Source organism: Cynoglossus semilaevis, chromosome 3 (assembly GCF_000523025.1).
Source record: "Cynoglossus semilaevis isolate Cse_v1.0 chromosome 3, Cse_v1.0, whole genome shotgun sequence".
In the NCBI taxonomy this organism is placed as follows: domain Eukaryota; kingdom Metazoa; phylum Chordata; class Actinopteri; order Pleuronectiformes; family Cynoglossidae; genus Cynoglossus; species Cynoglossus semilaevis.
The window spans coordinates 389,582-411,186 of NC_024309.1; the positions used below are offsets into that span (position 1 = coordinate 389,582).

Genomic DNA, 21,605 nt, shown 5'->3' on the forward strand with positions numbered 1-21,605 from the left:
TACTTTCTCTACCCAATAGAATGCTTACCGTATGTCATAATTCCAGAAATGACTCCAAAAAAGCTGTAATCGTTTGGTATAAGGCCCTTAATCTTGCTAGGAACATGGTATCTGTTGTGTGGGGTCTTCAACAGTTGGTGGGGAGATTGACCTATTGGCTTCAATTGGTCAGCTGCTGTTCCTTTACACTGAACCTTTCAACGCCGTTGCCGATCATCATTGTGGTCATAGTCCTCAGATTCATGCCCCTTGCAGTGACTGTTAGGACCTGGTCTACATCCTTGTTGAACATTCCCCTCTCTAATGGCAGCAAGCCACCTGATCTTGCCTAATTTGGGGAGAGTCTGGTAGAGCTTGGTGTGTCCGCTTACACACACTGTGGGCTGACTCCAGGCCTGGCTCCTACTGCATCTCATCAGGTGCTGAACTGGTCACTGCTCCACCTGCTTTCTTGTGGGGCATATCATTTGGCCTGGTGGATGTTCAGCCCATGTCTTGAGAACCCATATTTCTGTAATAGGCCGTAAGGTGAACCACGAAGTCCTTTAGAAATTGAATTCCCCTCCGACGTCAGATTAAGACTTTTGGGAGAATTCCTCTCTATCGGTAACGTTGAATAGAACCACCGAGGAAGCCGTGTTGTCGGAAGTGTTTACATCAATCAGCTACTTAATTGGTGTAGCAGGATCACGTGTCGAACCGTGCCACCGCTCGCGCACCAAACTTTTATGGCACCCCGAAGACGCTAGTTCTTTATAAAATGCATCGATATAAAAAACGGGCAGGATTTTTTGCGACGACCTTTTTGCTGTAGGTTTAACGTAACTTGTTGCTATTTATGAAGTTGAGACCATGTAGTTCCTAGACGTTGGAGCAAGATGAAATGATAATCGGGTTCACCTTATGGCCTATAAGTGTGGTATGAGCGCGTAAACCAGGCGGACATACAAGTATGTCCGCCTGGTTAACGCGCTCATACCTTGCTCTAAAACGCCTGTGAGGGTATTGTTTATTGGAGTTTTCCATAGCCTATGTGTGGTTGCTCCCCCTACAGTTAGACTTGCTACCGCCCGCTGCCCTGGTTACTGTCTGTCCAGTTGTCTTCTGTCCTTCCAGCAGTCACCATAACTTCATGGTAGTGATCCGACCATGTTTTCGGACCAGGTTTTCGGACGAAGCGTCAGCGAGGTAGCCTGCAGTCGTGGGGCGTTTCACCTCTTGCAACATCAGACAAGTTTTGTCAGCTTTGACAGACCATAGATTTTCCTGTTTGAGCCAGAGCCATCTTCTGTGATGTTTCCGATTGCTCTTCTTGCATGCAGTCCTTTCTCTCTCCAACACTTGAGTGGCCCGACCACTACTTTCTTATAGTCAAACACACAAAGAACAAAAATGTCTACAGCGAAAAAAATCCTCTATATTTGTACAAAATAACATCTGGGTCTGGAAGGATCAGAACCAGCACCAGCTGCCAGGTTACCACTGAGGTTCATTGAGCATGGCACAATTCCCACACCGTAATTATATTTAGTGCTTCCAGAGTGTAGCAGTTAGCATGCATGCCTCAGCAGTAGAGAGGAGGTACTTCTAGGTTCAATTCCCAGAGGAACCACATACATGGCACCTGCAAGGGGCAGCAAATCTGCTGTTACCACAAAAATTTACCATGTGTGGCATCAAAAGTTCAAATTATTATTAATTACTGTTACAGGAAGGATACTAACCAAACATTGCAAATGTCCCCTGTCCCCCATCTTTTTTTATATATAAAGAGACTACAAAGATGTAGAAGCAGCTCTAAATGCCATGAAGAATGTAGCGAGGCTGATCAATGAAAAGAAACGGCGCCTTGAGAATATTGAAAAGATCGCCCAGTGGCAGAGCTCCATAGAGGAGTGGGAGGTATGACGTTTAAAAACACAAATGTCTTCACATTGTGGGGTTGTGTTTACAGGATGTGCAGAATTACACATTTTTGTAAAGATAGCCTCCCAGGAATACCTTGAGAGCTTAACATATATTATATCTCATATTTGTGCGTGTGTGTTTGCAGGGCGAGGACGTGCTCAGCAGGAGCTCTGAACTCATATTTTCGGGGGAGCTGACCAAATTGTCTCAGCCTCAGTTTAAGAGTCAGCAGAGAATGTTCTTCCTCTTTGACCATCAGATGGTCTACTGCAAAAAGGTGCTGCAGGAGCTGACATTGTCCTCCCCACTGTTTCATACTGAAAACAAGGGATGCAAGTAATATTTTCAATATTGAATAATCTGTTAACTTCCCTCATTTTGTAATGAGCCACTGAGGTTTTATGTAGATGCACTCACAGGATGATTTTTTTTTTTGTCAACAAACTAAAGGTTTTTTGGGGTGTAGTCACAAGAAATGGCAAAGAAACCTTACTTCAAAAACTGTCGAGACTGATTAAACCAATTAATCGTAAAAATATATACATATTGTTTCCATTCATTTATGGACCAAACTTATGATTGTTTTAAAGACTAAATCTGAGATTTTCATCGAAACAGGATCTTCTGCGCAGAGACATGTTGTACTACAAGGGTCGATTGGACATGGATTACATGGAGGTGATTGATGTGGAAGACGGTAAAGAGAAGATCTTCAACATGAGTGTGAAGAACGCCTTAAAACTACAGTCACTTATTGGCGATGAAGTCCACCTTTTATGTGCCAAGAAGCCTGAGCAGAAGCAACGCTGGCTACGCGCCTTTTCTGACGAGAGAAGGCAGGTGCAGCATGACCTTGAAACAGGTATATACATGGTAATGGCATATAGTGATGGCATATGACTGTAAATCATGCATCTCTATCACTTTTTTGAACCTGAAAAATCATAATATTTACAAAGCAAATCCCAAATTACTTCTTCTTGATCCAATTCCAGGCTTTTCTCTCACAGAAGTGCAGAAGAAACAGGCCATGTTGAATGCCTGCAAAAGCCATCCAGCTGGAAAACCCAAAGGTGTGTGTCCAGGCTATCCAGCATGTAAATCTGATACATGGTGTATGTCTTAGATAAAGCTGTTACCACTGTGTTAGCCTAGATGAGTGACAGTTACATTGACATACACACTTATTGTCACGTGGGAGCAACGGCATGGCAGTAGGCAGGACCCAAATGCAGTACTGGAGAGACTCTTTCTGGTGCAGGTAGTTTATTTACAAGTGCAAATTAACAAAACAGGAAGAACTACCAGGGATGGAATTCTCTTTGTAACACGGAATACTAGGAAACACAGAACACGAGGAAACACAGAACAGGAAACTCACGAACTGCTACCGAACCCGAACAGCCTGACAGAACGAATTGAACAATGACCCAACGACAATGATCAAACACAGTCACAATGATCCAACAAGGACAGAGTGAGGGAGAGGGGTATATATACACAGGGAGCACCAGGTGACAAGTGAAGCTTGTCACCTGGTGCAAGGATGTGTGCTTGAATTACCAACAGGTAAGTGTGAACCCGCAGATTACCCCACAAAGCAGACAACAGGAAAAGGAAACAGACAGACATGACAGACCCCCTCTCCCGTTGTCAAAAACGACCGCCAACAGTAGTGTTGACCTACAGGGTACTGAGGGAAATTGGGCTACTGTTGGACGAAGACACAGAAGAAGAGGAGGGCAACTGGTTAGGAGAAAAAGAGAAGAGAGGAAGGATAGAAATGTTGGTCTGAAGTTTGGAACTTTGAATGTAGGTAGTTACAGGGGAAAGTAGAGAACTAGCTGATATGATGAAGAAAAGAAGAGTAGACATTTTACTATTCTTAAACTACGCATGCAGCACATTTGCATGAATTTGTATTTTTTTTACTTTGTATTTTTTTCTTTTTCTCAGCAGTGACAAGACCCTACTATGATTTCCTCCTGCGACAGAAGCACCCCTCCCTACCAACGGCTTTGCCTCAGCAGCAGGTCTTCATGCTGGCTGAGCCCAAGCGCAAAACCTCCACCTTTTGGCACAACATTGGCAGACTGACGCCTTTCAAGAAGTAAAACAAATTAGTATAGTGCAGCTGTAAAAGAGTTAGAAGAGAAGAAATGCCCTCTGTCTGTGCCTCAACAGACTTTATTGATTTTTTTTTTCCCGAAAGCACTTTAAAGGTTGTTAACAATCAAACTTGAGAATTGTGTCTTGGAGAAAAAGAAACATGGAGAGTGGACCCTGACTTAATCTACTATTACTGTTCATTCAATCAAGCAGTAACTGCTATTAACATGACTACTGTACTGCTGTGTTTACTTCCCGACTGTACCACCGCTTTGAACTGCTTGCCTGTCTATGAAACTGAAAGTTTCAATTTCACTCTTTTCTAATGTTTTTGATGTGCCATTCCCCAGTGCCAGATGATTTTTCTTTTCATACTTTATTTTTCCCCTTGCTTTATTGAGTTTTCAGTAGGGATGTCCGATCTTAACGTTCTGCCAATATCCGATATGCCAGTATTGGCCAAACACTTTTTGATTTCTATATCAATCAATACTGATATAGTGGGGCATTGATGGCTTGATTGTTAAGAAAGTTGTTAGGGAAGTGCAGTCTGCCTACTAAGGTGCTTAGTTAAAGGCAAAGCACATTGTGTGCGTTGGTGTGCTGTGCATCAGTGACATTGGCGAAACCCAGGCAATGCGTTATTGATTTTTCATTATCGGAGGAAAAACCAGAAACGATTTTTACAGATATTACATAATTACGCTAGTATCGGGGCGATAATATTGGTTGGCTGATATTATCGGACATCCCTGGTTTTCGGTATGCTTGAATTAGGGGAAATAGAAAGACAGTGATAAAGCTCTTTTGTCAGTGTTTGTCTTGTGTAAATATCCAAATTCAAGATCATCTCAATTAGGTTCTAGGTTATTTCCGATTTGTAGTTTTTTACAGTTTTTTTGGTTTCAAACATTTTTATTTTCAGAACCATATCCTTGGTAAACCCACACATTAAGCGACACACATTCCTCAATTAACTCTACATCGCATTGCTTTTCCACGTGTCATTTTATTTCAACTGTGCTGTGTTAACTACATGTCAATGCTAAGGGGTCTATTGTGGTCCTTGCCTCACTTTTAAATCTTAAATGTGAACATTTGCTTGTGGTACCGTTGGGATTAAAATATTAATACAATCAAAATATAGTTTAAAATATCATTCGATTCGACTGATCTCATTCAATAGTCCTGCATTAACTGTTTCAAAATTCTAATCCATCCATTGATTTGAATTACAGCATTTTGCTCTGATTATAACAACCGCAAACGAGAAAAACAAAATATCTAAAATTTTCTTAAATCAGTTTCTGTGGGATGGTGTTGTATTGGTCTGTTTTGTCTCTTTAGAGGTACTGTTTGCATTGTACATTAACAGTAGCTTACCTCCACTGCATTGTTAACCATATATACCTCTTTATGTTTTGGAGTATCTACCAACCTGTTAAAACCGCTTGTTACAGTGTTTGCTTTACATGCAGTAAAGATGTTTACTGTAATGGTTTGGGTGTGGCCTTTTACCTGCAGTTTGAATTTCCATTCATGTGTGCATGGGTTCATGTCAGACAATATTATCATGTACTGGACTTTAAGGTGTGGTGAATAATCAAATGAAATAAATTTATCCACCTACATGAAAAAACAAATATTAAGTGTCTATGAAGTTTCTCAGTTATCCAGGTCATGGTCAAGTTTGAAAGTTCTGTTAGGCAACTGGATGTGAATTTTCTAAAAGAAGACGTTTCACCTCTCATCCAAGAGGCTTCTACAGTTCTAACTGGTTGTGGGGAGTACAGCAAATATATACTCTGGGTGTGAAAGAATAAAGCTACTTAAGGTACACCCTTTTGGGTGGGGCCAACTGTGAAAAGTATAAACAGTCGTTAAGAGTCTGATGGGTCGTTGTGGTTCTCATCAGAATGGTTCCGGTCACCTGCCTCTTTGTTATGTGAAACTGAGAAGAATCTTTTGGGTATTGTTCCTAAAAGTGCTTTGTAAGTTGGAGGGAGGTTGTGTCTGAGTCCACCTCCTCTGTTGAGTGATGGTTTTTCCAGTTTGACAAAAATGGCTTCTTTTACCCCTCTCTCAAACCATCTGTCATCCCTGGCCAAAATGTGCACATTGTTGTCCTCAAAGGAGTGTGTTTTGTCCTTGAGGTGTATGTGAACAGCTGAGTCCTGTCCTGAGGAGTTGGCCCTCCTGTATTGGGCCATGCGCCTGTGTAGTGGTAGTTTAGTCTCCCCAATGTACAGGTCCACATCCTGTGTAGTGGTAGTTTAGTCTCCCCAGTGTACAGGTCCACAGGTCTTGAGCGCTGTCCTAATGTGTCCCTGTTCTCTCATCTTACCTCTGTTGGTGGTGGGAATGGTGTCTGCCCGTGACTGTAGAGTTCTGATGACTCCAAATTTGTGAGTGAGGCAGAAATCCAAAAGGGGACAAATGTGGTCAAGGGTCAGCTTAGTCCTTACTGCCAGGGTGTGATCTTGTAGTAAGCGCATCCTCACTGTTGCTACTGCCTCTGTGGTGGGGATGCATGTAAAAAGTGATGTGACGTCATCTGTGTCCAGTTTTAGCCCCCTTATCTTGTTGGTGAAGTCCTGTGAGTTGGCTATGTGGTGAGGTGTGTCCCCAACCAATGGTGAAAGGATGGAGGCCAGGTGTTTGGCAATGTTATAAGTGACTGAATTGATGCTGCTGATGATGGGTCTGAGTGGAGCTCCTTCCTTGTGGATTTTGGGGAGACCATAAATACGAGGAATGTCTTCTCCTGGATATAGCCAGTGGTACGGGGGTCTGTCGATGGCTTTATCCTTTTCCAGCTGTTGGAGGCAGCTGATGTGCACATTGGGATCTTTCTTCAAGGATGTGTGCTGAGTCACTGAGAAGAGATTTGACTTTAGCGTGGTATTCTGGTGCGTAACTGTGCACCTACCTTTGTCTGCTGGATGGATGGAAGGATGGTGATGTCTGGGTCTCTTCGGAGTGCTGCCAGCTAGGGGTGGGCGATACTGGGAATTTTGGTATCGATCCGATACCAAGTAAATACAGGGTAGTATCGGCCGATACCGATACGATACCGATACTTTTTGCTTGGAAATGTCATGATCATTGAATAATTGACCCCCCCCCCGTGTTAGTTTATTATAATTATGATAAACACAGCACAATTATTTTTTATTCAATAACTACAATGCAAACTTTAACAGTATATAAAAAAACTTCTACTACAACAACTGTTTCAGAACAAAAGTCAAGAGAGTCAAACCAAAAAAAGCAGCAATGTAACGAAAATACAAATATAACAATGTCAACATGACAACTAAAATACCTCCCATTGCACAATGTTTTGAAAATAAAGTCAGTAGTGCAAATAAAGTGTAAACACAATTGGCTCATTCCCAGCCTTTGGCTCTCTGCTCCAAGGAAGAATCCCTTTTGGCTCTGTTGCCATAGTGACAACGGATTTACAGGTTTTTGTTCAGGAACAGTAACATGACAAAATGATTAAGATGATTAAGTCTGTAACTGTAATCTGAAAATAGCCTAAATAGGAATGCTACTTTTCCTTCGACAGTTAACACTAAAGAGTTATTATAGTCAGCAATATTCATATTTCAGGTTTGAGGTATAGAGCCTATCTTTATATGGGTAGCTATATTTTTGGGTTCCAATAAAACTAGGGCTGCAGCTATTCTTCAATTTAATTGACTAATTAGGAAAAAAATGTTTGATGCCAATTCTGTTAGTTGTGACTTTAGCGTGGTAGTCTGTTTTGTTTAAAACAACTGTGCACCTACCTTTGTCTGCTGGAAGGATGGTGATGTCTTTTTGGAGTGCTGCCAGCGCTTTCTTCTTAGGGAGGGACAGGTTTGAAGGGGGAGGTTTAGCACTGGAGAGTGCCGCAGTGACCTTCAACCTGAGCTGTTCGGCTTCTGTGGTGTTCAATCGGTTGTTTCTGATGGCTGTCTCAGTGGCTGTGGCTGAGTTTCACGGTGGGGATGTGTGGAGGAGAGACCGCAAAGTTCAGCCCTTTGGCCTTTGTACTACATTGCATGTCACTTTGCATCCGCTTATCCGTTACCGGGTTGCGGGGGCAGCAGTCGCCACCCAAATCACATTGCACCGTACCAACCCCCGTGAGTCCACTTGAAGGTACCAAACACCCTAACCGGGATTCGAACTTGCCCAGGAAGTGAACCCTGGGGTAGCCTATATCCTCATCTGTCAATTGGAAGGAACCACCTTCAGGTGTGCAGCTCATCATTCCTCTGAGGAATCAGCACAGCTGTGAAAGAGCACAGGCCACACACACACACACTCACACAAGCGCCACCAACATCAAATGTACAAAAAACCTTACAGTTAATTGGTGAAACATCTTCAAGAAACCTATGCTGTCCAGTTGCCTTCGATGTAACTATTTTTGGAGTCTCAGTAGTAATCACTACTCTGATCATTTTGACTACACCAGGAGACCAACCGTTCAGTTTTCCGTCTTTAAGAAGACTCCTTGTCTCTCATGAAATACAATAGAATTTTATAACTATTTTGAAACAACAAAACACACAACTCAAGATGAGACAAGTGGTAGTCGTTTCTGGTCCATACATCATAGGCAGCCATCAAGTTTAAAAGCACCAGAACAGCAAAATGAACCAGAATCTATTGTTACATGTTCAACATTTTTCTGAGCAGTGCTTGAGTTAAGGTGAAACCAAAACTTCTCAAACAAAAAAAAAAAGTATAATAAATGATTAAAAACGAGACAGATAAAACTTCTTATCACATTAAATCACAACATCCCAAGATTGTATTTTTGCCTTTTTGCAAATTACCTGGCAATATGGATTCTGAGATTGCAGTGTATCGATTGTCTGCTCAGTGTTGGTTTGTTTTGAGGCTTGTTTAGTACAAAAGTTTCACCTGTTGCTAGCCTGGTACTGCAGTGGCAATTCAGCAGTGAATTTCTATTTTGGCTTGAGCTGTCAGCTGGAACTACCCACACACAATGAGGGCCTGTAGCTTTCCAGAAAGCAGACAAACGTTTATGTTTTAACTGGAGTTCACCATTCTGACACCAGAGTTGGCTGCTGTAGCTTCTTAGTATTTTGAGGCCTGAGCAGCTAACAGATTGGAATCTGGAAATAGTTCGTGTAAAGCAGAAGAATTGGGTTGTCAGGACTCAAAATTATGTAACTAAAATTTCTGCAAACTTAACTTACAGTGAATGAAATATGAATGCATAGTTGACATTGCATTTAAAACTTTATTGCATTTCATGATTAAAATTTGTTTTAGACAGGACAGAGCATCAAGCAAACTATACACGGTGAAATACCCTTATTCATAAAACAAGCTATGGTAACTAGTGTTTACACTTACATGGACATATACTTTTATTAACATCATTAACATACCTAATGTTTTCTATCAATGAATCATTGCTGACTTTGAGACAAAAACTGATCACATATTGATTTAAAACACACCATTGATTAAAAAAGTTAATGTTATCATCTTTTTCTTTTGCATCTTTTGTTTAATAAGCTGTTAAACCATTTTACTGTATTAAGCTGCTTGAATGCAGACTTTCAAATGTTTTTTTTTTTTGTCAACCAAAGTTACCTAATCTACTTTTCCCTCTGTTTAGTGTATGTTTTTTACCCCTTTCAGTATTCTTCTCCTCCCTCATCTTCTCCCTCCACTGAGTCAACTCCCACCTCCTCATAATCTTTCTCCAGTGCTGCCATGTCCTCTCTGGCCTCAGAAAACTCTCCCTCCTCCATACCTTCGCCTACATACCAGTGGACAAAGGCGCGCTTGGCATACATCAAGTCAAACTTGTGATCCAGTCGAGCCCAGGCCTCTGCTATCGCAGTTGTGTTGCTTAGCATACACACAGCCCTCTGAACCTTTGCCAAGTCTCCACCAGGAACCACTGTGGGTGGCTGGTAGTTTATACCAACCTTAAAACCAGTGGGACACCAGTCCACGAACTGGATAGATCGCTTGGTCTTTATTATTGCGATGGCAGAGTTGACGTCCTTGGGCACCACATCACCGCGATACAAAAGGCAGCAAGCCATGTACTTGCCATGGCGAGGATCACATTTGACCATCTGATTGGCTGGCTCGAAGCAGGCATTTGTAATTTCAGCCACTGTTAGCTGCTCATGGTATGCCTTCTCTGCAGAAATGACCGGGGCATATGTGGCCATAGGAAAGTGGATACGAGGATAGGGTACTAAATTTGTCTGGAACTCTGTCAGATCTACATTAAGAGCACCATCAAAGCGTAGGGAGGCCGTAATGGAGGACACAATCTGACTCATCAACCTGTTCAGGTTGGTGTAGCTGGGACGCTCAATATCTAGGTTTCTTCGACATATGTCATAAATAGCCTCATTGTCAACCATGAAAGCACAGTCAGAGTGTTCAAGAGTGGTGTGGGTAGTCAGGATGGAGTTGTAAGGCTCTACCACAGCAGTAGACACCTGGGGAGCGGGGTAGATGGAAAACTCCAGCTTGGACTTCTTTCCATAGTCAACAGACAATCGTTCCATTAACAAGGAAGTGAAGCCAGAGCCAGTTCCCCCTCCAAAACTGTGGAAAACAAGGAAACCTTGAAGACCAGTGCACTGGTCAGCCTGAAAATAAAGGAGAACGATGGGAAATGAATTCAACTTTAGAATTGTACTTTAGGGAATGATTAGATACATCAAATTTAAAACAACGTACCAATTTGCGAATCCTGTCCAGCACCAAGTCAATGATCTCTTTGCCGATGGTGTAGTGTCCACGAGCATAGTTGTTGGCTGCATCTTCCTTCCCAGTGATTAGCTGCTCAGGATGGAACAGTTGGCGGTATGTACCAGAGCGAACCTCATCTTAAGACAAAACATAAACATCTTACTAGTAGGGATATCAGATATATATATATAATATCTGATATGTTGATATCGAAACACTTAATTTCTGATTCCAATATCAACCGATACCAATATATGCAACCCTCCAAAACTGAGGAAAACAGGACTCCAAATGTGATTCCAGTATTTGGCAAAAAGCATTGCATCGGAGATAAAACTGATAACGATTGTTACGGATATATTACATAATTATGCTAATATTGGGCTGATAATATCAGTCGATAGATATTATTGGACATCCCTATTTATTAGTTTTTCTGATCCATTTTCATACTACTTTTCATTCATTAAAAAATGTGATGACTAACCAATGACAGTTGGCTCCAAGTCAACAAATACCGCTCTGGGAACATGTTTTCCAGCTCCGGTCTCACTAAAGAAAGTGTTGAATGAATTATCCGATCCTCCAAGAGTGTTGTCACTGGGCATTTGTCCGTCTGGTTGGATCCCATGTTCTAGGCAGTAGAGCTCCCAGCAGGCATTGCCAATCTGGACACCAGCCTGACCGACATGAATGGAAATGCACTCACGCTGCGAAAGAAAAAAAGTATTATTTGCCTAGTTATTCACAGTAAGTCTTAACAATGAAAAGAAAAACTAATATTTTTTATCCATATGTTTTAATTTTATTTGCTAAATTACCTGTAATTCTAGATTTCCAAAATAATGTCAAACTACATTCTGTTAACTACTGTATGACATAATATTTGTGGAAATGTGATTGAAAGACCCTGTGCTCAATAAGAAACCGAGAGCAGTTGTAAATGTCTGTAAAATTACATATAACATGGCAAAGGATACATTGGTAGGAGAATGCTAGAGATGGAGCTACCAGGTAGGAGAAAGAGAGGAAGGCCAAAGAGGAGATATATGGATGCAGTGAGGGAGGACATGCAGATAGTTGATAGTAGAGTCAGAGTAGAAGATGCAGAGAACAGGGTGAGATGGAAAACAATGATTCCCTGTGGCAACCCCCTGAAAAAAAGGGACAAAGCCGAAAGAAAAAGAAGAAGATTCCTTTATAACATCAGTGATGCTGAAAACGTATTCGAGGCATGAACGAGGATGAACAACTTTCTTCTCTTCTCTCTCTCTTCTCAATACTCACGCATTCACTCTATCTGTAATCGGTTGCCAAGCCTTTTCTCTGTCTTCTGCGGCTGTGACGCTGTTGTTCTTTCTATTTTTACAGCGTGTCGTAATCGGTATAGACATGCAACAGTATTTCTAGCTCCACCGGAGTGAAGCAAAAGGTGCGGGACATGACATGGTTCGTGTTATCTGCGCTCAATTGAGGGAGCCTTCATATGTAGTTGGGCACAAGCGCCACTCAAGTCTTAACTCAACTCAGACGTCAGAGAGCTAATTGGAATCCGCTTTAGTGAAAGCGGAAAGTCAGAGTTGGACCACCAACTTGGTATCGATACTATCGATATTTGGATCGATCCGCCCACGACTAGTGCTAGTGGCCCAAGTGTGGGCTGTGGCCCTATAGTTAAGAATCACTGAGGGAGAGGATAGGGCAAGATGGAGGCAGATGATCGACTGTGACGACTCCTGAAGAGAGCAGCTGAAAGAAGAAGAATAATAATGCATCCATCCATCCATCCATTTTCATCCGCTTATCCGTTACCGGGTCGCGTACCAACCGCCCGAACCGGGATTTGAACTTGCCCAGGAGGTGAACCCTGGGGTTCCACACCTATGACAGAGACATTGCCTCTGGGCCAAAGTGCCATAATAATAATAATAATAATAATAATAATAATAATAATAATAATAATAATAATAATAATAATAATAATAATAATAATAATAATAATATGTATCTATATACATAAAAGGTATTTATGGACATATTTAGTTTAACTATGTCTTTCTTTATACAAATCATACCAACTAGGGAAGCAACATGCAGTGAAATAGCAATGTCATCTGGAATTTATTTTTATTTTTTTATTATTATTTGTCTGGTATTTACTTGTTTTTATTTGTTTCCAGCGCCTCGGGTAAACTTGCACAACTCGCTACTCTAAAAAATAAACGTTTGCTTTGTTCATTTTTTATTTCATATCTGTGCTTGCTGCTTCTTCTGCGACTGCAGTTGGTCAATACTTAGGAAAGCTTGTGGTAGCTGATAGGCCAATGCTGCATTACACAAGGAGTATGACATCAGGGGTCCGTTTCTTGAAGCTGGCTCACGATACACTGAGTTAAGTAGCGCTCGTGGCCGACTACATATGAAGGGATAAAGAGGACTTGGCAGCAAATTAAGAACATATACAAAAAATATCGTTCAAACAGGGAGGAATAACTTCTGCCCCCTATTGGAGATAATAGATCAGTATGATCATCTTCCCAGACGTTAGTTGTCTATTTATGTGTCTCAATAATTCTGCTGTGGTCTGTGGACTGTTAGGCAAATGACATTCAAATTACACAAGACAGTTTGAGTTTGGCGAACGAAATATGGGCTGATATTCGAATTAATTATGTAATTAATTGCGACGAAAAACGGAAACGCTCGAACAAAAAACTTTAGGGGACTGCTCAAATATCTAGTTGTGGTCTCAGGATTCTCTCTTGGTATCAATTTCTTCTAAGCAACTGAGCTGCTCAGACTTAAGGACTTTAAAACTGCCACGGAGAAGGTTTGCTCCACGGCGTATGTGGTTATAGCAACCAAGTCAGCGTCACGGCCTAGCCGGCTTCGTGAATCCGGAAAGTCAGAAAACTGCCACGGAGAAGGTTTGCTCCATGGCATATGTGGAATCCGGAAAGTCAGAGTTCCCTCTAATACGGAGTTAACTAACTCTGACTTAGCACTAAGCCCGCTTCAAGAAACGGACCCAAAGGCTGCGGGACCGCATTGTTTATCAACTGAAGACATCAGAGATATGTTATCCACGAGACGTTGAATTACAATACAGCTTTGGACCATGTGGTGGCAGTATAAATTCCAATAAATTCCAAGTTCCAATATACAGAGATTGTCTTCTCTATACTAGCTTTAGCAGAAAAATATGAAGAAATGTATAAAACAGAAAAATGAAGATGACTACAGTTTTTGCATAGGTACAATCCCCAACGGCATCAAATATGGCTTTGCAAATGGAAGTACAATTAAATTAGTGAATTTGGATTATTATTGGATACTAATCAAACCACGAGTCTGGTCAACTTAACCTATGTAATGTTGAAATTTCTATTTTAACGGGATACGCTAGCTTCTGTTGATTTAGTGAACTATTTCTTTTTATTATTATACTTTTGTTACGTTATAATCTGCTGCTAAGAATGCACACCAGAAGATCGATGATTTATCAGATGAATATATTTTATTTTATTTTATTTTTTTAACAAGGTGCTGTTTTTGTTATATATGGTTCTACCTCCTGGGTATGCAGAAAATGAGGCAGGTTTTAGCTGCACCAGTTATATTTAGTTTAAGTTAGAAACTTTACTTTTGAGTTGAATTGAATGTTGGTAACTTCAATAAACTACAAGTTTAGAAAGGCAATGAAATTTCTCTAGGTGAACCATGAGATTTTAATGAATTCTGTCTGAAGATACGAGTTGTCCAAAATATGTTTTCCAAGTTACGAGTAGGCAACTATTGCAACACCCTTTCTCTCTCTCGCTCTCGCTCTCTTTCTCTCTCTCTCTTTCTTTCGCTCTCTCTCTCTTTCTCTCTCTCATTATTTTACTCATTTTTATAACAATCATATAAAATGTTTTCTTAATAATTATTTTATATTATCAATATATTTGATATATTTGTAATGTTTAGACAAGTGGGTATTTTGTTATTTTTAATGCAATTGCGAGTGCTGTTGTGGAACGGATTAAACTTGTATCTCAAGGCCCCACTGTATGTATGTACATCAAATCTGGCATACAGTATATATATTTCTATTGGTCACCAAAATCACCATGGAAGCAACAACGGTGAGGGTTATGATTGGTGATCTAATCTACAAAGAGCCTTACTTTTAGAGTTGCTGCATTGTCTATAAGTTAAGCAAACATCTGAAAAATATGAACAGCTTTCTCCCAGCGATAACCTGTTATGTTATTATTATATTCCTTAAACACGCCACTCATTGTCAAATTACCACTTAGATGTACCAAAACAAATATTTCAACCTTACCATGTTTCCTCTGGAATCTAAGTAAAATCCAAATCACTGGTTTTATGGGTCTTGGAAAAGAAAAAAAACCATGAAACTACTGGTTGTATTATGGCAGGCACAACTCTTCTTGTCCTTAGTGTTTAACATCAAATAGTACTCTCCTCTCCTTTCCTCTTTTTCTGTCCTGTTTCTTCTTTTATATCTTATCCTTTCAATGCAGATTGTTAATTATTGACCAAAAGTGTACTCCTGTAGTAGTGTAACGGTCTTGAGAACATCAAAGGCATCAAAGCATGTCATGGCAGAAGAGTTGTGACATCATGTGCCCCCTTACAGATAGATAGGTAGGATTACTCAGTGGCAGTGGTAGCTTATTTCAGGCTTAACTGTTTAAATATGAATTATGCTCTCAGTTCTTATACTACTGTAACAGCCTAGCTCAGTATCCTGTTCTTTTAAATGTAAAACTATTGTTGGTACTGATATTACAGTATGTAATCAGGATGGAATGGATGGAATGGATGGAATGGAATGGAATGGAATGGACTGAAATGGAATGGAATGGAATGGACTGAAATGGAATGGAATGGAATGGACTGAAATGGAATGGAATGGAATGGAATGGACTGAAATGGAATGGAATGGAATGGAATGGACTGAAATGGAATGGAATGGAATGGAATGGACTGAAATGGAATGGAATGGAATGGACTGAAATGGAATGGAATGGAATGGACTGAAATGGAATGGAATGGAATGGACTGAAATGGAATGGAATGGAATGGATGGAATGGAATGGGATGGAATGGATGGAATGGATGGAATGGATGGAATGGATGGAATGGATGGAATGGAATGGAATGGGATGGATGGATGGATGGATGGTTGGATAGATGGATGGATGGATGGATCGATAGATCTATCTATCTATCTATCTATCTAAAAGAGCCTCCACACGAGGTACAGTCTACTCTGGGCCTTCTTGTACAGCTGCCTACTGTTGTCTGCCCAGTCCAGCTTGTTGTCCAACCACAGCCCAATGTATTTATGGGTCTCCACGACCTTCACCTCCCGACTTTCGATAGGAACTGGTTGGAGTTTTTGTTTGGATTTCCCAAAGTCTATTACCAACTCCTTGGTCTTGGAGGTGTTGAGCTGCAGGCAATTGGATTTGCTTCATATAACAGAGTTCCTCACGAGGCACCTGTGCTCCTCCTCATTGTTGTCCTTGTTTATCAATATATAGCGATACTGTGAATTCGATTATACTATCTTTTGAAAACGTTAGTTGCTCACCAGCTTTTATTTTGTAAAAGTCTGTTTCTTACTGCCACAGCGCTGTCAGGAACTGGTAAAGAAGAGATTCAACTTTTTTCGCAAACTCTGCTCCCTAAGATCAATGTCCAATCATACATACCAGCAATCGTTACTATGTAAACAAGTTCCTTCAAGCTGAACCTCTGACAAGCAAAACGAGGAAACCATGTCCCTACCTAGTGAACTAATTTAAGTCAGTTATAACATTAGCTGGGTTTTTTTCTTGTCTTTTTTTTTATTAATAGGATAGAATAGTACTTTAATCATCCCCAAAAGGAAATTATTCAGTCATCGCAGCAGAAAGCTACAGAGAAGAGTTCATTGATGTTTCTGTAAACATCAAGATGCAACACTCCCAGTTTTCTCTTTGATGTCAGTCGGTCAGTGCTACTAACTCATTATTTTACATAGCGACGAACGTGAAGAAAGATCAGGATTTTGTGGGCAGTTTTTTTTTTTATATTACTAACAGGATCAATGCCTCAGCAGTGGCAATAAGCTTCAGTTGAGAGTTACACTAAACTTTTTATCACAAGAAATGTTATGTTCATATGGCACTGTATTTAAAATAAAGGTGTGCTATACACTGATTGATTGGAATTGATTTTTAGGATTTTGTGTAGCAGAGTGATTAATAGTGATTAATAGTGATTAATCATGCGTTTAATCACTGAAAATTAAAAAAAAATATTAATAGTGATTAATAGTGATTAATTATGTATTTAATCACTGAAATTAAAAAAAATGAAACATTTACATCCTTTTTTCAAATCAGAAGTGAGTCATTGCAGGGAACTGACACAGTGGTAGCAGAAAAAAAAGCTTGCGTATACAATTTCATAATCTTTGATTCAAAGCTGATTTAGAGCATTACATTTGAAAACATTTTAGAGTAAGCCAAGCTTCCCTTGCTGTATTATTGTTACATTATTATACAATTACAGAATGTAATGGTCGGCAAATCTGTCACAATCTGTTTTATTTTTAGAAAGAAAAAAAACCTTTGAATTATTTTTTCCTTACAAATAATTATCAATTTTGAGTTTGATGCCTACAATATGTTCCAGTTTCTAATAATTCGGCGCAACCACCTTTGCACCAGGCTCACCAGAAATATCAGAATTTCCCATAAAAAAATAATAATAATTGAGTCCCTTTTCTTGTCCCACAATGAGGACATTTACAGCGTGATTCTTTGCAACCCACACTGGATGCCACACTGTAGGCACCAATAGGAATTTGTGGTTCCTCTGGGAATCGAACCACCCATAAGACACCCTCTGAAGTGATGATTTCTGGTTTTAATAAATCGCGAAACCATTGTTAGAGCTGGTTTCAAACCCCAAAACAAACTATATTAACTAAACTTTAAGCAAAAACAATAAAAAAATCATTAACATCCATTACTAACCTGAGCCTAGAACGAGAGTTTTAGACCCTTGCTACATATCAACACAAAATAGGAATAGGAGACAAGAAGAATCAAGTCAAACTTCCTTTATTGAGTGAGGTATTACACTAACATTATTATAAAACCTTACATTCATTTGACCACCAGATGTCACTGTTGGAGGGTTGCGAACGTTCCAAAAGATTATTATATTAACCACACAGAGGCAGTGCAAACTTAGGCGACCGACTTCATGCAGCGTTAATTTTGTAATTTAGAAATATTAAATTAACTTAATTATAAGAGAAGAAGCTAACGTGCTAAATATAAATCTATATAAAAAAAACTGCCAGAAGTGATCTTTTTTTTAAAAACTAGAACAAGTTCTTCAAGCACCAGTTCTGTGGTTCCAAAAAGACTAGGTGTTGTCGTCAATGTCCTCTCCTTTCTTACACATTTATTTCTTGATAATCCTACTCAGGTCTTGTCTTTGTCAAATTGATGATTCTTCCCCTTTTTTTCCAGTGACTTTTCAGAATAAACGCTCTCTGCAGAAGATCAGCGTCTATGATCCAGGCATTTACAGCAAGCTCCTTGGTGTTTCTTCTTCTGCATTCGTCGGCGTTCAATACGGTTTGCTTCCAATGGCTGAAAGCATTTCCCTCCTCTCTGCTGCAGTTGGCATTACAGGTTTCACACCTTCCCGTCTCCTTTTCAGCATTATGTTGTGCTACGACAAAGAAATTATTTGTGAAATTATTTGGCTTCAATCAATTATATGCAGAAGGGCATCGACAGAAATAAAAAGAAAATAAAAAAACGTGAAATTATATATTTGAATACATAAGTCGCACCTGAGTATAAGTCGCAAAGCCAGCGAAAGGCTGAAAAAAAAGTGGGACTTATAGTCCGGAAAATATGGTGTGTATAAATTGCGCCGGTTGTCATACCATAACCTGATTGCCAAACAAGCAAGCAGTATCAGTTCTTAGTGCTCGAGATACACACACTGAGAACTGTTGTCTGATTTTGACAGTATTTCTTGCACTTTTATTTTTTGATTATAGAAATCACCAATTGCCTAAAAAAAGCGCGAAAAAAATTGGAAAGGCGGAGGAAAAATAGGGAGAACAACAGAAGTGAAGAACAATTATTCAAAAGCATGAGAATAGCGCTCGTGCTTCAGATCTGGCTTTACGGTATGGCTTAGCAAAGTCGTCGATTTGCACTCGTATCATTAAGAATAAGGAAGCAATAAAAGAAGCTAAGATTGCCAAAAGAGTGACTGTGATCACCAAGCAAAGATATCAGACATTAGAAGAAGTGGAAAAGTTGCTACTGATATGGATCAACAAAAAGCAGTTGACCGGTAACAGTATTTCAGAGACAATAATTGTGAGAAAGCCATGCGAACCTTGCGCGATGCGAACCTTGCGCGATGCGAACCTTGCGCAATCACAAATCTTTTTTTTTGTTAGATCTAATTATTTCCATTGGTTTCGTGTATGAACTTGAACACAGAATACTGTTGAAAAAGTTTGAAAAAGCCAGGGTCCAGGAATGGATTAATCCATTTTACATTGATCTTACATTGAACTTTTCAGTTCACGGATGGCCTTCAGGAACGAATTAAGTTCCAAAACCGAGTATTTATATATACAGTATGTGTGTGTGACATTTAAAAAAATATATACTTTCATCATAGTGAGGAGTAAATACTTACCCAGTACTTACGACAGTTCTGATATCTCTGAAAATAGTCTGAACACATGCTCTGGTTAATTTTATTGGTGTGGACACACTTGATGGAGGCATCACTCTCCTGGAAAAAAGAAATAAAAAAATGACGACCAAAGTGGCAAGCTTCATGTAGAAGCAGTGCCACATAGCAGCAGCATTACAGTTGAACAGCGCATCATCAGAGCAGAATGTGACTCATCATCATCTTACTTCCATGCATGGATTAGTGTCTTGATTGCGAAGTCTTTGTTCATTTTTAGCCATTGGGATCTGTGTGGACATGGAAAATACTTTTAGTTCAATCGAAAATCTCAACCAAGTTCAATCTAGGAGCAATAGGAGTCTCGGAGCTAATAAACAGCATCAAGCAACTTTTTTATCCTGTATCAACTGCTTCTGTTAAACATACATTTCAGCTTAAAGCGATTTAATATATGGCACAAAAACATCAGGACAGAGTGGACTTTCAGCATTAACATGGATGGAGATGGGAAAGAACAAATGAGGCAAACTCATCTTATCTTATTAATAATATTGTAATTTTATTATGTTATTATTGATGCTATACATTGTCACAGCTGTGGCTGAATTATGATTTGTGGGTTTTGTTTTTTTTTTTTTGCTTTAGTAATGGTGTTATGGGTGAATTATCGTTATACTACATTTCTGCAAAATATTGATGGTTTGTATAGACAACAACAACAGGAGCACTACCGGCATTTAGTCTGTATGTTTACCGTTTGCTCTGGGCTACTTTCGAGTTCCATGTTTTTGGATAGATTTCTTCAAAATGTTGAGCACAGGACTCAAATCTTTCAGTATATTGTGACAGTGCGACAACATCTGAGCAAACGTATCACGGTCTGAATAACGATGTGATTATTTGTCAGCACAAAAGCTAAACAAATCTATAAATGTTTTCATATTTGTAATAATTAAATTATTTATCCGAGGTTTTTAACTGTTTCTGATCCAGGGACCAGCATTCTGATTTCGAGGTAGCCTGAGGAAACATGCTGCTCAGTGTCAGGAACAACAACTTACTCAGAACTCCACTCGGTTCTGGCTAGACGTTGAAACTACAAGGCCAGGGACCACCTGCAATACCTCCATGGACCACAAGGTGTCAGCTGGTCACCGGATGAGAAAATCATGCACCTTTGCAGCTTTGGCCTCAACTCACAAATTTTAAATAAACAATGTTTCATTTATAAATGTAATAAAATCGTTAAATAATTATAACATAACGTGCTGACCTAGCAGTTAACTGGACAATAAATACCTTAGCCATGTCACCTTAACAACTTTATTCTGAAACTTCTGACGCTGTTTCGTCAATATTCCAGGTCAGAGATATTGTTTGATTTTGAATAAAATCGCGGCAATAACGCTGTGCCGAATTTGTTACGCCACAATAACGCAATTGTTATTTTGAGTGTTTTAACACTAAAATGGAAACATCTCTCGTTTTCGTGTTCAATCTTTTCGGAGAAACAGCCACGTGGTGTCGCTAATATATTTTTGACCTTCAGTGTTATTATTACCGGACTGGTTAGTTTACACTTCATCCATGTAGTAAATAACTGGATGTACGTGAAAAATAAACTCACCTGTAGTTTATTTGACGTATGAATGTCTTCTACTCTGTCCTTGTCACTGAAGGTTGTCACGGGTGTTCAGATCACTCACATAGGAGAACGCAGGTCTCGCGATTCCGCCTGTAATACAATCATTTAGATATTCGTGTTTACAACGAAACAGCAGCAGAACATGTACCTAAGAACGCCAGAAGACAAAAACTCTACTGAATGTATTTCAGTACCGGACCTAAAGCAACACGGAGACCATACGTATTTCTAGAGCACAACAACTGCACTCCATCTGCTTTCAACAGCGCACCAGTAAAATCAGACACGCCGTCATCAACGACTGACAGCTTTGTCAGCCAATAGGAATCTCTAACAACGAAGCACGTCGACTGGCCCGCTGACGGAGCAAATGACATTTCATGGTTTGCATGACGGTCTTACTGTCATTAAAAATCACATTTAAAGCTACCACCAGCATGTCCGACATGTCGAC

General features: G+C 39.8%; 3 protein-coding genes and 1 long non-coding RNA gene across 7 annotated transcripts in view; 2 read left to right on the forward strand and 2 right to left on the reverse strand.

Annotated features, from left to right (window-relative positions):
* Positions 1-5,776, forward strand: part of arhgef4 (Rho guanine nucleotide exchange factor (GEF) 4) — a 29,285-nt gene extending 23,509 nt beyond the window's left edge. Inside the window, exons 7-11 of one of the 3 annotated variants that reach the window (XM_017031749.2) lie at positions 1,773-1,902; positions 2,054-2,185; positions 2,527-2,770; positions 2,904-2,981; positions 3,868-5,776. In XM_017031749.2, coding sequence (XP_016887238.1) covers positions 1,773-1,902; positions 2,054-2,185; positions 2,527-2,770; positions 2,904-2,981; positions 3,868-4,022 — 739 coding nt within the window. In that variant the 3' untranslated portion in view covers positions 4,023-5,776. Of the gene's footprint in view, positions 1-1,772; positions 1,903-2,053; positions 2,186-2,526; positions 2,771-2,903; positions 2,982-3,864 lie in introns of all 3 variants that reach the window. The other 2 variants (XM_008307381.3, XM_017031751.2) reach the window with 2 other exon arrangements.
* A 3,507-nt stretch (positions 5,777-9,283) lies between these two features.
* Positions 9,284-15,297, reverse strand: LOC103376847 (tubulin alpha-1B chain-like). Its single transcript, XM_008307380.3, has 4 exons — positions 15,095-15,297; positions 11,252-11,474; positions 10,753-10,901; positions 9,284-10,661 (listed from the first exon to the last, which is right to left on the reverse strand). Exons 1-4 carry the CDS (start codon positions 15,095-15,097, stop codon positions 9,684-9,686), a joined length of 1,353 nt encoding a protein of 450 aa, XP_008305602.1. The 5' UTR covers positions 15,098-15,297; the 3' UTR covers positions 9,284-9,683.
* Positions 15,298-16,494: 1,197 nt separating this feature from the next.
* On the forward strand, positions 16,495-20,815 carry LOC112486835 (uncharacterized). Its single transcript, XR_003049373.1, has 3 exons — positions 16,495-16,773; positions 18,309-18,473; positions 20,500-20,815. It is a non-coding gene; the product is annotated as an uncharacterized LOC112486835 (long non-coding RNA).
* chchd7 (coiled-coil-helix-coiled-coil-helix domain containing 7) lies at positions 17,876-21,482 on the reverse strand. 2 transcript variants are annotated; one of them, XM_008307379.3, is made up of 5 exons: positions 21,351-21,482; positions 21,134-21,241; positions 19,734-19,793; positions 19,507-19,605; positions 17,876-18,513 (listed from the first exon to the last, which is right to left on the reverse strand). In XM_008307379.3, exons 3-5 carry the CDS (start codon positions 19,785-19,787, stop codon positions 18,409-18,411), a joined length of 258 nt encoding a protein of 85 aa, XP_008305601.1. In that variant the 5' UTR covers positions 19,788-19,793; positions 21,134-21,241; positions 21,351-21,482; the 3' UTR covers positions 17,876-18,408. The 2 variants fall into 2 exon arrangements, with proteins under 2 accessions (XP_008305601.1, XP_008305600.1); XM_008307378.3 differs by having other exon boundaries at positions 21,134-21,403.
* Between the last annotated feature and the right edge of the window lie 123 nt (positions 21,483-21,605).